At 30.3% G+C, this 14,621-nt stretch overlaps 1 protein-coding gene across 1 annotated transcript; it reads left to right on the forward strand.

Moving 5' to 3' along the window:
* The first annotated feature begins 3,712 nt into the window (after positions 1-3,712).
* Positions 3,713-13,096, forward strand: LOC143198675 (uncharacterized). The gene is made up of 2 exons (XM_076408031.1): positions 3,713-3,876; positions 12,206-13,096. The coding sequence occupies exons 1-2, from the start codon at positions 3,743-3,745 to the stop codon at positions 13,062-13,064; spliced, it is 993 nt and encodes a 330-aa protein (XP_076264146.1). The 5' UTR covers positions 3,713-3,742; the 3' UTR covers positions 13,065-13,096.
* The last annotated feature ends 1,525 nt before the right edge of the window (positions 13,097-14,621 follow it).

The raw sequence follows: 14,621 nt of genomic DNA on the forward strand, positions 1-14,621 counted from the left end.
ATACGCATCATAGGTGACGTCGAATATATTGCCAAGTAAACTTTGTAAAAATATAAAATATATTTTAAACTAGGAATGGATTTTTCATTTTCATTTCATCCTAGGTACAGAAAAATAAAATGCAAGATATTTTTAGCGCTTTGTAGCTTCACTAAATATTAATATGCGTCTTGTGGCTAAAATTTCTCAAAAATTAATAACAATGTAATGTTAGATTCACCAAAGAGAAAGCGTCTCTATCCAAAACGGGAGACGAATCAAGACCTCCTTGTAGCTGACTTCGCGATCAAATTTATGAAATTTATTAAAAAAAAATGAGCAGCTTATAAAAATAATTTAATACAATCATTGTAGAGAAAACTGTAAACTTTAGTGCAGTCCTTTGAGAGATGTAAATGCGTATAAGGATAACCACGAAGAGGTCTAATGGAGTTTCCAGACAATGATTTTTTCCAAAGTAATAAAAATGTGAAAAGCATTTAATAAAATTAAGATCTAGCGGGTAGCCGTGCGGGCTAAGAGTTTCGCTCACCCACAATAACGGACTAGGATCGAATCCCGCTGGGGCTAAAGGTACTTTAAAAAAGTTTTTGAAATAAATAGTAATAATGATGTTCCTAAAAATTAAGTGAGCGTGTTGAAAGCCGCTAAATAACACAACAGTGTTCGGTGACAATAAATTTGAAAAAAAATAGATTCGCTATTTGTGTATCTAGATGAAACATGGATATTTCAAAATTGAACAATTTACTACTTATGGCAAGACCGTAAAATAATATAAAAACAACAAAAATTGATAGAAAAAGATAGTAGATAGAGTATAGTATAATAGATAGAATAGAGAATAATAGAATACTTTTAATAGGTTTTGTTGGTACTTCTTAATAACCCATTTAATGTATATCATTTTTCATGCTACAAACAGGAATGGTTTTATTCCTGGAGCCAAATTAGAGTTTACCTCCAACTCCTAACTTACACTATCAGTTATTATAGACAATGCACCGTAGCATTGTATAACGGGAGAAAAGAACCCTAAAAATCGGATCGTCAAAGCATATAATTAAAAAACGGTTAGCAAAACATGGCTTGTATTAAATTTTAAAGTTACTACATTGAAGAATGAAGTATGTCAAATTGTTATTTCGTAAATGTAAATGACATTTTTCAGTGTGTTTTGTGAAATTTGCTTTTTTAGAAATAAAATTGAAAAAAAAACATGTACGAAAGTTTTTTGAGAATTGGTGCTTATTTAATGTCGAATAAATCTTTAGCAGCCTTTAGGCATAGCTTTTAAGCATAAATCTAAAAAGGTAAATTACATTAAATTACAGATAATAAACAGACATAACTATATATAGAATTGATAATAAAATGACTAAAGATTTATTACTATTTATCACCATTAGGATAGTGATGGAGTGTGAATTTGTTACGTGCATCAAGATAGTTTTTAACAGTGATTTATCAGCATTAGCAACATCGATTCATAAACTCCTTGCTTTGACCTTCCTGTAACCTTTCACTATTTTGTTTGTTTAAATACTCTCCTAACTTAAGGGTTGAATGAATTTGTAAATTTTTAGTTAGTTATTATTACTTAATATTATTTCAGCATAATATAATAATTACTAACTAAACGCAGAACGTTCCTTCGTAACCTGATTTAGGTTTGATTAAAAACCGGAAAAATCTTTGAAAACAATTAGATTTACACGTAGGCAAATTCCACACATCACATTCCTATGGCAATAAATCGCAGTATTGAAGTTATATCTTTTGAATAACAGATCGTACCTGTCCAGTCGTAATCAGCTTGACATGCAGTTTCTTGCAATAAAATACTGATAAGTCTCAATTCTTTATCTATAATGGCGTACTTATAGAATTATACCATGAACGGAACATTAGGTGATACCTAACTGAAAATATAATTTATATAAAAAATTACGTCAAATACTTATTTATTGTATTCATATATAAGTACTCAGTTTCAATATTAATAGTTTAGCACAATTTTCTATAATAAAGGAAAAGTCGTTTTAAGATAGACATGTAAAAGAATGGGGAAGAGAATGGATAATTTATACACCAAAAATTCTTGGTATAATATTTAAATTGTACTTCGAAAAAGTAAGGTCATTTACAACAATTATATTATATGTTTGTATGAAGTGTGATCAACGGTATTTGTTGGAAAAGCATAACCTAACCTAACTGATAAATTCGATGGTTTTGGAATTTATCTGCATGGAATAAAAGTTCTTTATTTGATAATGTTGAGTTAGTCAGTGTATACAGACTCCAATTACGGAACTTGGCGTTCCGTCCACTTTTGATAATCATTACTTTTGCTATTTGATATAAACAATCTGTGACCGAGTAAATAAAACATTTTTAAAATCTTACACTAATCCTGCTGCTGCATATCCTAATTGTCAGTTTAGGTTGCGGCGATTTAAAGTGATAATTTTAATGTTTATGGCAAATGGATTACCAAAAAAACAGCAAGATTTATTGAACGAAAATGCAGCTCAAATTCCCAAAGAACTCTCAGATAGCTTATCAGTTAATAAACCAACTCTTTCTAGACCTTCATATATGATGGAAAAGATCCAGAAGAAGAGATCAGCACTTTAGTAACGGAAAATGCCATTTCGTACAATTTCAACAATGCAGTTTCATTGCTTAAAAGAAAAAAAAACTTTTCGGTTGACTATTGTGACTAGCAGGTAAAAAAAATAGGTGTCGTAGTGGACAATACTATGAAGAGCACTTCACATCGACATCGAAGTGCTGTGATTAAGAACCATTGCCAAAGTGTAGGGTTTTAAGAAATGCGAAAACATAATGAATCTGTTACTACAAATGTCTACCGACATAAAGTAGTCAGCTTCGTGCTATCGCAACTATGTTTTAGCACATATACTAAGCGAGATATTGCAAAAGTATTCGCCAGAATGTCATTTGATTATTATTTGTTCATGTTATGTAAGTTGGTAAACGGCTTCGAAATGCTGATAAAACAACTACACGGTATCTTCACACTACCAGAAATATTATAAAACTTTGTAGAAAATGGTTTACACTAAACGTAAAAATCTACCACTAAGGCTAAAACCCAACTATAGAAAATCATCCTTAAATATTTTTATTAACCGACGGCTCTGGTTTTTATTACCTTCGCATATCACCTCGATACATGACCATTGTTCCTGTAATTTTTACACATTTACTCCATTCGCAACCATGCCACCGTCTAATCTTTGGTTGTATCGTCCCCAAATTTTAAGAGTTGTCCAGGAGAGCCTGGAGGTATCTTTAAATTTGTGCAACACTGAGCTAAAATCATTCACAATGGCAAAGGTAAATATATTATTCGGTATTTTATTCTAGTTCAAAAGTCTATTCAGTATTATCTTTTCGTCTTCATAGATATTCGATATTTTTAACCAAATATTACCATCTGCATTTGTTCTGAACACCGGATATTGGCCATTTTACAACACATTAAGAAAAGAATCTATATGCGTTTGTGCTCGATATGCTATTTCCTGTCGCCATTACCAACAAAATCATCACTGGATCGATTTAGACAACATTCAGCTTGATAATTCTATTATTTTTTCCACAAAACATGGTATTGTAGAGATAGTCGTAAGTAATCGGTTTTGTCAATCGTCAGATTTACAAGTTTAGTTTCCAGGACTCGGACATCGACGTAATACCAGTAACAGGAGATATGCCGGGGTACCTGTTGAATTTGAAATTAACATTTCAATATAAGAAAATTGAAAGGGGTCGACCTAGAAGGAAAAAAGATGAAAATCTGAATATTAACCAGCAACAGGCCATTTGCGTGGCCATTTACAGCAGGTAAAGGCCCAACAGGGTTTGTTTATTTAGTTTTTTCCTCGGTCATTCCGAAGATATCCGTTTACATGTTCGCAACTATATGAAAGTGGTATATAGTTGGGAAAATGTAAACGGGTACCTTAAGGTTGGAATTTTCTCGGTTAAATTACATATGAACTTTAGATCGAATACATTTTAAATGATACTGTTACAGTTGTTAGAATGTTATGTTTATATCGTATATATCCTAGAAAATTTAGTAAAAATGTGTATTATAAATACGTAAATGATTATTTTAACTGCCAATTCGAATTTTATGGTAACAATTTTAAAAATAATATAGAGTATATAACATTTCATTGTATTTATATACATCCGTCTCTCATTGATGTATGACATTTCTTGATTATTGAAGTTATACAATATGTGAATTTGAAGGGATATTCATGTTTACTAATACCATGTTATAGCTTATGTTGTGTCATATTAAAACTTCACTGAAAATAATTGCATATATCAGTCTTTTCAAGTTATTATTTATAATTAGCCTGAGCTAGTCCTGTTAACCTTTGAACTTCTCTTTGGAGAAACTCCATGGCATTTTAGTAAATTAGCTTAATAAGGGTAATGGTTTAAAATATTTAATAGTAGTAATTTAAACGTTTTGTATTTTCTTAAATATAAAACATTTTATTAGATATACTGAGTACTCAAATCTAAGTAACCTATTTTTATACCAATTGTTTTGTACATTCGTCTACAATACATGGACTAGAAATACAGGCCATCCATATAGGGACTTGAAGTCATATATTGCAAAGAAATATACTAAGTTTTAATTGAGACTAAAAGAAATCAGAATCTTGTTTAATTAATCAGTTAATTCTAAATAATACATCTTGATTATAATTGATGTATTACTATTTATATCTAGATAAGTTGGCAAGCCAGACAAGTGCTGGATAATTACATTTGTTTTTATTTCTCAAATTAGGACTAAATTGCACTAACTTGTAAAGAAAATCTAAAATATTGTACATTATTGTATATTATATAGAATTCGTCTGGTTTAGTTCCTTCCAAAACTTATGATTTTATTAACGATATTCAGTAACTTTACTTTTTCCATTTTTCAATGACTTAGTGATCTTTTTTCTGTTTGAATTTAAGGTGAAACAATTCTTCATCGGTCAGTTAATGATAAGCAGTGGCAATTATTTGAAAAACTTTGTTTTGACAGCGTTGAATCACTAGTAGTATTGATGAATTAATACAATTCCATATTTCTAAATAATTTACTTATGCTGAATTAATGCTTTATTGCTAAATGATAAATCAATCTATTCGATATTGATTAATTTAATTTGGATAGTCCTAACTCGTTCTTATATAAGTTTCATCTAATTAGTGCAGCTGTTTAGTTTTGAGTATCATCTGATCAACTTATTTTCTAAGATCACAAGATTATCGACATAGAAACTGAGTTATTTTGCTGGTTCTACTAGAGGAATTGAATACAGGTTTCTCTCTTTTCGCGGCAGCATAACATTGACATGATTAGTTTTGGAGCTGTGAAACTGTTATTTCTACTTTCTAGCCGATTTGTAGAACGATTTGTCACATGATTTGATAGATTTTACAATAGATAAGAACATATTGATTATATTTTACAATATATTGATACGTTTCTGAATTCTTAGCTTCAAGTAAAATATTTTAAAGCATTTAAGCTTTTATCGATGGAGTTAAGTTTTTTTTTGTTTTATCCTTTTTATATTTAGTGAGAATTCGATCTTATAGCTCATTTGGAGAAGATTATATACCTTAAGCTGCATCCATTTTGAGCAAGATACTTGTGACTTCGTTATCTTAAGAACTTAACTCAAATGTGCTGACGATACATAAACAAAAGAAATTAAGATGAATAATATTAAGAAATAGTGAGAGTGATGGATAGTAGCATGGCCTGAATATATTTGTCTATATTTGTGGATTTTCTGTAAACCTGATATTTTAGCTAATAATAAAAAGATAATGGTCCCTTTTATAATAGTCCTTTTGCACGTGTTTTGATCATCGATATGTATTAGTAACTATGCAAACTGTGAAAGAGTTTGGTTCTTGATTCTTTCTGTTAAATTTGACTGTTTTGACATATTTCTATATAACAATTTTCCATTTACTAACTTATAGGTTGAGTATATAAAAACTTTCAGTAGCCCTTTAATAACATTGGAAGAATATAATAGTTATAAATTCGCCCAATTCTCTCTATAGTATAAGTATATTATATGTATTTTAAATAATTTTAAATTACAAATAATATGATTCCTACTAATTATTCTAATTAGGTTTCAACTTGTATTGTGGTATATGAAAATATATAGATTTCATTTTTACAAATTGGGAATCCGATAAAATATTAAAATTATTTTGAGTGTTATAATTGTTACTATATAAAGAATATTATTTGTTCATGATTTGTTGTCTACGCGTAAAGTCATTCGCCCAACGAAGCCAAAAATATGTCCACAAATATTGCTCTTTACGCGATAATAATCTGTATTTTCACATAAAATTGATAATATTGGACTTCAAAAATTCAACTCATATGCTTGTTCAAATGCCCCGTTTTGTTGATTTACCTCCGTTGTCCTTCCGGCTTTTCTAAAAATAAAAAACCGGATTCGAGTATCTTGTTTTGACTAGATTAAGAATAGTAAAACCGAATAATATAAATGCTTTAAGACCTATTCAAAATGTTGCTTTCGACAATTGTGTCTCGGTAAATAAAGTTGGCATACATTCAATATAAGAAATAAAGATTACTTTAAATTCTTGGTTTGGTTACGTTCACAGTAAATTACTAATAATGTAAGTAAAATAATAAGGCCCAGTAAAACAAAAACCCAAGAGTCTTATTATATGTTTTAATAAAATAAAAATTAAATATCTCTCAAATGACTTGTTGATTTGCAACTAACCATTTTTAAAACTGTTGAGCAACATGCTATTTATGTTTAAAGTTTCAGCTTGATATCATGTTATATTCACATATATGGCCTATTCAATAAACTTTTATGATGTCAGCACGTAGTAATATTATCCCATCAATTTTGATTCACGGCGTTTAACGTTTGCTAACTCATATCCGCTAATAACTCCTCTATCACTAAAGTTTTAAAGAAAATCGCAGATATTTGGCAACATGATCGATCATTACCAACACAAATCAAATTTTATACGTTAACTGATTCGTTAACATGTTCAGGCGCATCAGGCAGCATTCTGTCTCCTTTTAACTAGGATAAAACGAAAATGGAAAAGACGCTCCGAGTTTGAAATGAAATTAACATTTTTACAAACTGCATTTGGCACAATATTCGACGTCATCTATGACGTACATTGGGTGTTTTGTTGGCAGGCCTGTAGTTCCGATATGACGTATTTTAAGATATATATGCCTATATTTAAATAAATACGTTCTACTATTTTTCATAAAATTTAAAATAATTGTTCAACAATATAACATAAGTACTTCCTATAAGGACTTTATACCATTAATTAGTATGTCCAATTTCTAGTAAAAGTAAGACGAAGTAACAATTTTCCATGTTTTCCGGTTCCACTTTAGTAGCAACTTTACTATGAAAACTAGCGGAACTCATTTCGCTGGTGGCAGATATGAAAAATGAAATGTTAAGTTACAAAGCCGATATCTGCTGCTCGTGTTCAGTATCGTTCTCTAGCAAGCACGCAAGTGCGTGCGATATGATCCTTAAAATGCCGGAGGGTGTTTTTTCACTATCAATAAAACAACAAAGAAAATGTATGCACACGAGTTGGAAATGTAATAGACTTTAATTGGTATGTTAATGTCAGTTTTTGTGGAGGTGAAAAATAATTTTCATATACATTCTCATATATACAAAGGATGCACAAAATAATATGAACACTTAACATATAGACATAAATAATAAGTATTAAACCTCCATTTGATTTTAAAACACATGAAATTCTTATCGGAATAGATTCGTTGAGTATCTGAATAGGTAGATACGGAATGCCCAACGCAATATTGTTCCATTATTGTACCAAAACATTGGCCAATTTTTTAGTGATGTTGGAGATGAAAATCTACTTCTCATTCCCTGCTCTGAACCTCTGACTAACGATTCAGTTATATAGAGGTTTCGCTATTGTGCTGAAAAATTCCCAGATAATAATAATAATGTTTGATATTCTGATGCTACTCTAACCAAGAGTAAATCTTTTTGTCAGTATATATGAGCATGTTATCATCTTGAAATATGACTATGTTTAGCAGCAGTAAATCAATTTAACAAAACCCATGAGTTTTCCAAACATCAACTCGACCGTTTGTAAGAAACAACGTATATCCTATTAAAAACAGTAGTGAGCCCACATGGTCTGAATTAAGGAAGTCAATACGTCGCATCAACTCTGAGATATAGTATATTTTGACTTTGACATATAACAAAATTCTAATTCAAATAAAATAATGAAAGAAATATGTTAATATTGCTAATATAATTTATTTTAAAATTACAGTACATCTAATTCATATATTTTCGAAGAACATAAAATTACATTTCATTATGCAGCCACAACAATTTATAGGTTAGAGTTGTTTTATTAAATTTACATTTAACATTTTTCCCCACTAGTATAGGTAGAGTTCTAGGAGCGTTCTTTTATGTAGTGGTATCCCCCGAAAGCCCAATCAACCTAATTAACTACCATTGTATATCTGAGTAATGTATTTTATTTTCATTTTTACATAGCATATTTAGCTTTTACGCTTAGTTCATGTTTCTTTCGATACTACTCTTTGTAGAGTCATTTTGATATTACTGTATTTCTCTTTAGTTTGTCCTGTTACTACCTGTATCCATCTTTCTTGATGAAACTAGATTCAATCACCGTATTTTCCTTAATCCATTTGCCATATCTGCAAAACAGTTAGTATTATTTCTCTCCTCACATATTTTGACCAATCGTTCAAAAATATTCACAACAATAACACACATGCACATAAAGCTCTCACACTCTATAATACAATTTTTCTTTTTTTCCCTTTTTCATCGTCCCGTCAACTGCCAAAACTGAATCATACACCAACATTCATAAAGTTTTATTCAATCACTGTCACTTTCAGAATCCCAACTCAAGTAAATAACTAAGTTGTTTATTTCCACCCTATCAAAAACTTGCTCACGATTGCACCGTTTGTCAAACCGAAGATGTTATTGTCGACAATACTTCTTTCCATAAATACTGAAAGCTCTGGTTTGAATATCCTTCATGACCAGAATGTCTATTGTAATTATTCTTTGCAATACCCCATATCAGCCCAATTTAATTAAGTATGCAGTGATAGGGAGGAAGACGTAATACTCTGTGCCCATAACATTCGACAATATGTTTTACCATGTAATTTTGTTATAACCATCTCTTATTTCTAAAAAAAAGTAAATTAGAGAAAATGCAATTCAATATTTCATTAATATTTACCTAGTAACAATTTTAAATAGATCATTCTTTAAACATAATTTCTTCAAAATTTATTTTATGCACTTTAAGCATTTTCTCCATTGCAGCCTTTGTTGATGCACTTGTTAGGATTTTCTCCACCTCTGCACTATAATACGGTTCATTGTCCATAAGAATAACTGATTGTTCCTCGAATTTCTTTAAAAGCTGATTGTCAAATTAATGCAAACACAAGTTATGGTTCATTTATCCATGGTAGTCACCGTTGGACTTAGAGCACACTAAAACACTAATTATGCACCAGGAATAAAAGCATTCTTATTTCCAGCATATAGAATTATATGTCTGCAATGAATTATTTAAATGTTATGACTAACAAAATCTAATCTATAGTGATTCCGACTTTTGCCTTTTTCCATCAACTTTTGTTGTCTTTACCCTATATCTGTTACAATATTGCCATGAGTGACCCAATGTACCATTCTGAAATATCCATGTCACATCTAAATGTACAAATTGATATAATAATTCTTTGTGGATTATCTTTGCACCACTTAAATCCTATATTACCCAACAGTGTATGAAAAGATGTTCTAAATCTCTCAAATAGCTGCATATCTTTCAGCTTTTTATGGATACTTTCCAGACAATCAATTTTCTCTGAAGTAATTGTATTAAATTATGTTTCGATTGAAAAAACTACTTACTGTTTTTATACATTTTGTATATTTGATATCTGATATAGCTAACATCAAGTTGATCTTGATTCGTCACCCGTGTCGCATAAGGCAGTTTCTTTTTGGTGAATTTAAGGTTATAGTGTTTTTTATTTTTTGAGATATTTTAGTGGCCGTGCCCGTACTAATATTCAGTGCAGCTCCAACACGCCAAAAATATTTTCAATAAAACCACAGCAATTAATATTTAACAGTAAAAATGCTTACCTCTCTAACACACACGAACGACTTTTACAGACTCATTCGGTTACATGTTCAAACTTGTCAAAATATATTTTTGTCTTATTTATGTCAGCATTCTATATATTTTTAAATAGAATGAGATTAAATAAAAAAAAATTAATAAAATGAGAATTAAAATATTGTCTGACTGTAAAGCGAATTTACAAATTTCGACAAGCACATATTGATGACGTGTGTCACTACTGTCTTGAATAGAATATTAATGAATGAAATAAGGATTCATCGGACCAAACCCCATAATTATAGGTTTTATTATCATTGCATCACTTCTCTATCTTGTCGTGGTATTTCCCACGAAATACTCTTTTTAAAGATTGTTTATTACTAACGTGTTGAGTTCTGCTGTCACTCTTGTCGGGATAGTTTTATATTTCGCCCATTTGTCCTCTTCGCGAATTATATTTTACCATGTTTTCCGTATGCTCTAATTACTATCGATACTGTAGCTCATGAAACGTTAAGATATTCAAATGTCTGGTCCGAGACACTACCGCTAACCGAGCATCAAGGGTTTGCCTTCTTTCGAAGTCTGATTAATTCGAATCACGTTAAGATCTAAGTAGAGTTGTGAAAAACTTATAGTTTAATGCAAATGTGCATCTTTCTACTGCTTTTCTTCCACACTTCCGCTGCATATTAATTCTGAGTTTAAAATAACCAGTTCTAGATAGCCATGTTCTGTTATTCCTTATTATTCCTTAACTGTATCTAAAACATCACTTTTGGAACATTTATCCCAATACTCATACGGTTTTACCGATATCAATAACAATATCTTATAACTTAATACTGAATAAAAGAAATATTGGAAGTACAAATAAGTCCTTGTGTTTTTTCAAATCAACCAGACTTTTGTTGTTTTTTTCTTCAACACTCTACTTAAACATATCAACTCAAATCTATAATAATCTTTTATAATTGTTTTGAGTATTTGTCTTTAACAAACTATCGCTCTTAAACTATTGAAAATGCTCTTCATTAATTCTTAAATGTAATTAAACCACGTGTATTATTATAGAATAAGCAACAGTAAATCAGTTTCAGCAATATTTTCAAATGATTGCTTTCTTTCACTTAAAAAAATTATAATAGCTAACATGCCAGAGACCACAAAAAGACAAATAAATAAGAAATGATGGTCAAGATAGTAAGAAGTTGAATTAATTAGTTTTATTATTAAACCCACAAATAATTAATGCCCGTATGGAAAATAGTTATTTGGAAATACTTACAAATGTGGTTCCAACAGAACCATCGACAATAAATTAATAGGTAACTCACCCAATGTAATATACGATGCTATCGTCAAACATGATGCACACACTCTCGTAGAAAGCAAATGAATTAATTTTAGAAGACGCATATGCATAGTTTAGTACTTCCAAGTACTTTCCTAAATCCCAAAAATATGACGTTTTCTGAATCGTCAGTTCGTAACTGTACTATTGATAAATACTATATACTTTATTATCCATCGATTTACTGTAGTAGGCTGATGACTGATAAAATTTTGTAGTTACCAGACGATCAAACTTGTCGATTTAGTTTTAGATTTAGTGAGCACACTCAAAATGGCCAAAAATTTATCAAAAAATATATTATAAACTATATTATAATATCCGAAAAATGCGTCGGCATTGAAAATAAGCTGAAAACAATCATACTTTAAAGAACTTAAACCATATTTTAAATGTTGTATATAATGTATGCCTGCTTTGTTATTCTTTATACCCTTCCACCACTTGGCATTTTTGTACCCTTGTAATAATCGCGTTATAATTTTAATTTTGAGAAATCTCACTGACTAAAACCTGTCACTATACAATTTTATTTAATTTTGGTCAATATTGTTTTAGGTACAGCGTTCATGACGAATCATACCCGGCCTTTTACAGCATTCTATTTCAACCAAGTCCATTTAGCTATGACACCTACGGCACTCAGTTCCCACAGCTGTTGCAACTTCTTCCCACCGAACTCAATCGCAGATACTTCACCGCTTCTTTAGATCACATGCCTACATTTTCATTAATCTTGCATCAAGTAAATTTGCCCCTCTACATCCCATTGACCACTATCGCAGTGATCCAGTCACGTTCTGATGCATATCAGGTTCGAAGAATGAGCTCTCATAAAAGCACACAAACGGAAGATCGCAGCATGCTCGAAATATGGCGCTGTAAAGAGATTATTGGATCATTGAAACCCTTATGGGATGACTTAAATTTGAGTGAAAACACTAACTTGGATTTGTCATATAGTTCTATACTAGGATATAATCAAAGTTTAATATCAAACACTTCAACACAAACTGTTGAAGAGTTACCACTAAAAGAACAAGATAATGAGTATGATGTTCAGTGGCCTTGCTGCGGTTTTCAGAAAACTGTAGGTAAAAGACGCCGCAAGAAGATGCCAACATCGCCAGTTTCAGCCTTACCACAAACCAATAGTACTGAGCAAGCAGCATCATTTACTTATGCTGCTGCAGTAAAGCAGCCATCATCTCGAAAGAAAAAAATGATCAAAAAATACGACAAGGTCGATGATAATCCCGACCTGTTGTGGATCGAAACACAGGTCTCGGAACAAAAAGATTCTTTAACAGAGGAACAAATAGGCGAGCAGTTTGATATAGCAGAAGAGTTTATTCGCGAGGATCTAGAAAAACCATCAACTACGAAAGACGACTATTGGTGGAGTATGGGTTCCTGAACTAAACTTGTAAAATTACTTCATATTTTTTATAAATTTATAACATATATCCTTATTTTTTATCAATGTTAAATTTAGTTCGTTATTAAATTATATAATATTCAAATAATTATCATCAATAATCATCAATAAATAAATAAATAAATATATATATATATATATATATATATATATATATATTTCTACATTACTATCCATTTATATTTTGATACCATTATCTTATTAAAACGAAACATAATTATACTGCTTTAACTCATACTTCTATAAAAGATAAAAATAAAATACTTAAACAAATAAAACATTTTTAATATTAACTGAACTGAAAATTAACGTACAACTTATATTAATCTTTATATATTATGACATTATATACATTACGAAACAAATTATAGGTGGATATAAATCAATATGTTTGTAATAATAAGTTCAACTGTGTTGGCCATTAACATACATTTTACATTATGTTTTTAAAATAGAGTAATATAACGTATATTAAAAATATAATTTGGTCTGTTATTTCCCCTTATGTATTATATTTTCAATTTACTAAATCAACATAGTTATTATCGAAATAATACTCCTCATAATAATTATGGGGGATTGTATATACTTATTAAAATATAACTTAATTATTATAGCAGATATAACAGATACATATAACAGACAAATACTTTCTTTAATAAATCTGTATATTTAATCCGATTAAACCACAGTTATTATTTTAATTATTGCCTTATCAAAGAACATAGCACTACTTATATTAATAACAATAATAAAATAATACAAATGTAAATAATCAGATACTAAAAAAAATTAAAAGTTCTTTTAAGTTCCATCATCTGATGTATTGACTAGTGCTCTGCTTTTACACTAACCATCCTACTATAGCTCAAAGGGTATCTTGTATTTAGTAACCTCAACATTGACATGATGGTGAAGTCTATGATGATGATTCTGGACAAGTTTTTTACTGGTGCCTATGTTCAAAACTTTATGGAGAACAACATTTCTGGAATATCATGGGGTATAACAACACTACTCAATACTTTGTTCTAAATCGGTTGAATTCTGTCCGGATTGCTCTTGTTGGCACAATCCCATACCTGGGCGCCATATGCCCTCATCGAATTAAGGATTTGATTATACAACACCAATTTATTTTATATTGACAGAGCAACATTTCTTCCAAATAGCCAATTCTTAACTTTCTACACGGTTCTTCTTTCTTCTTCCTTCCTCTTTAAATGAGCCATACAACGTAGCTTCGCTACCAGTGTCATTCCTGAATATCTTCCAGTGGTAGCACATAACTGTTGAATATTATTTATTCTAATAGATGTGTTTCTAATGATGTGTTGATTTCTCTTATATGCAAAATTGACTTTGATAGATGTTGACCTGATTCTCCATTACTTTGTTACAATGTACAATTATTTTGTCTACAATTATTTCTTTATTTTGTTTGTGACGTGTGCAATTTCATTGATATTTTCTCATAGTTTCTACTTACAGCTCTTATGGTAGAGCATCACAGAGTAGTTATTGTATTATGTTGAA

This window comes from Rhynchophorus ferrugineus, unplaced genomic scaffold, assembly GCF_030347505.1.
Source record: "Rhynchophorus ferrugineus isolate W39M unplaced genomic scaffold, kcgeb_rfMv2 rfM6, whole genome shotgun sequence".
Lineage (NCBI taxonomy): Eukaryota > Metazoa > Arthropoda > Insecta > Coleoptera > Curculionidae > Rhynchophorus > Rhynchophorus ferrugineus.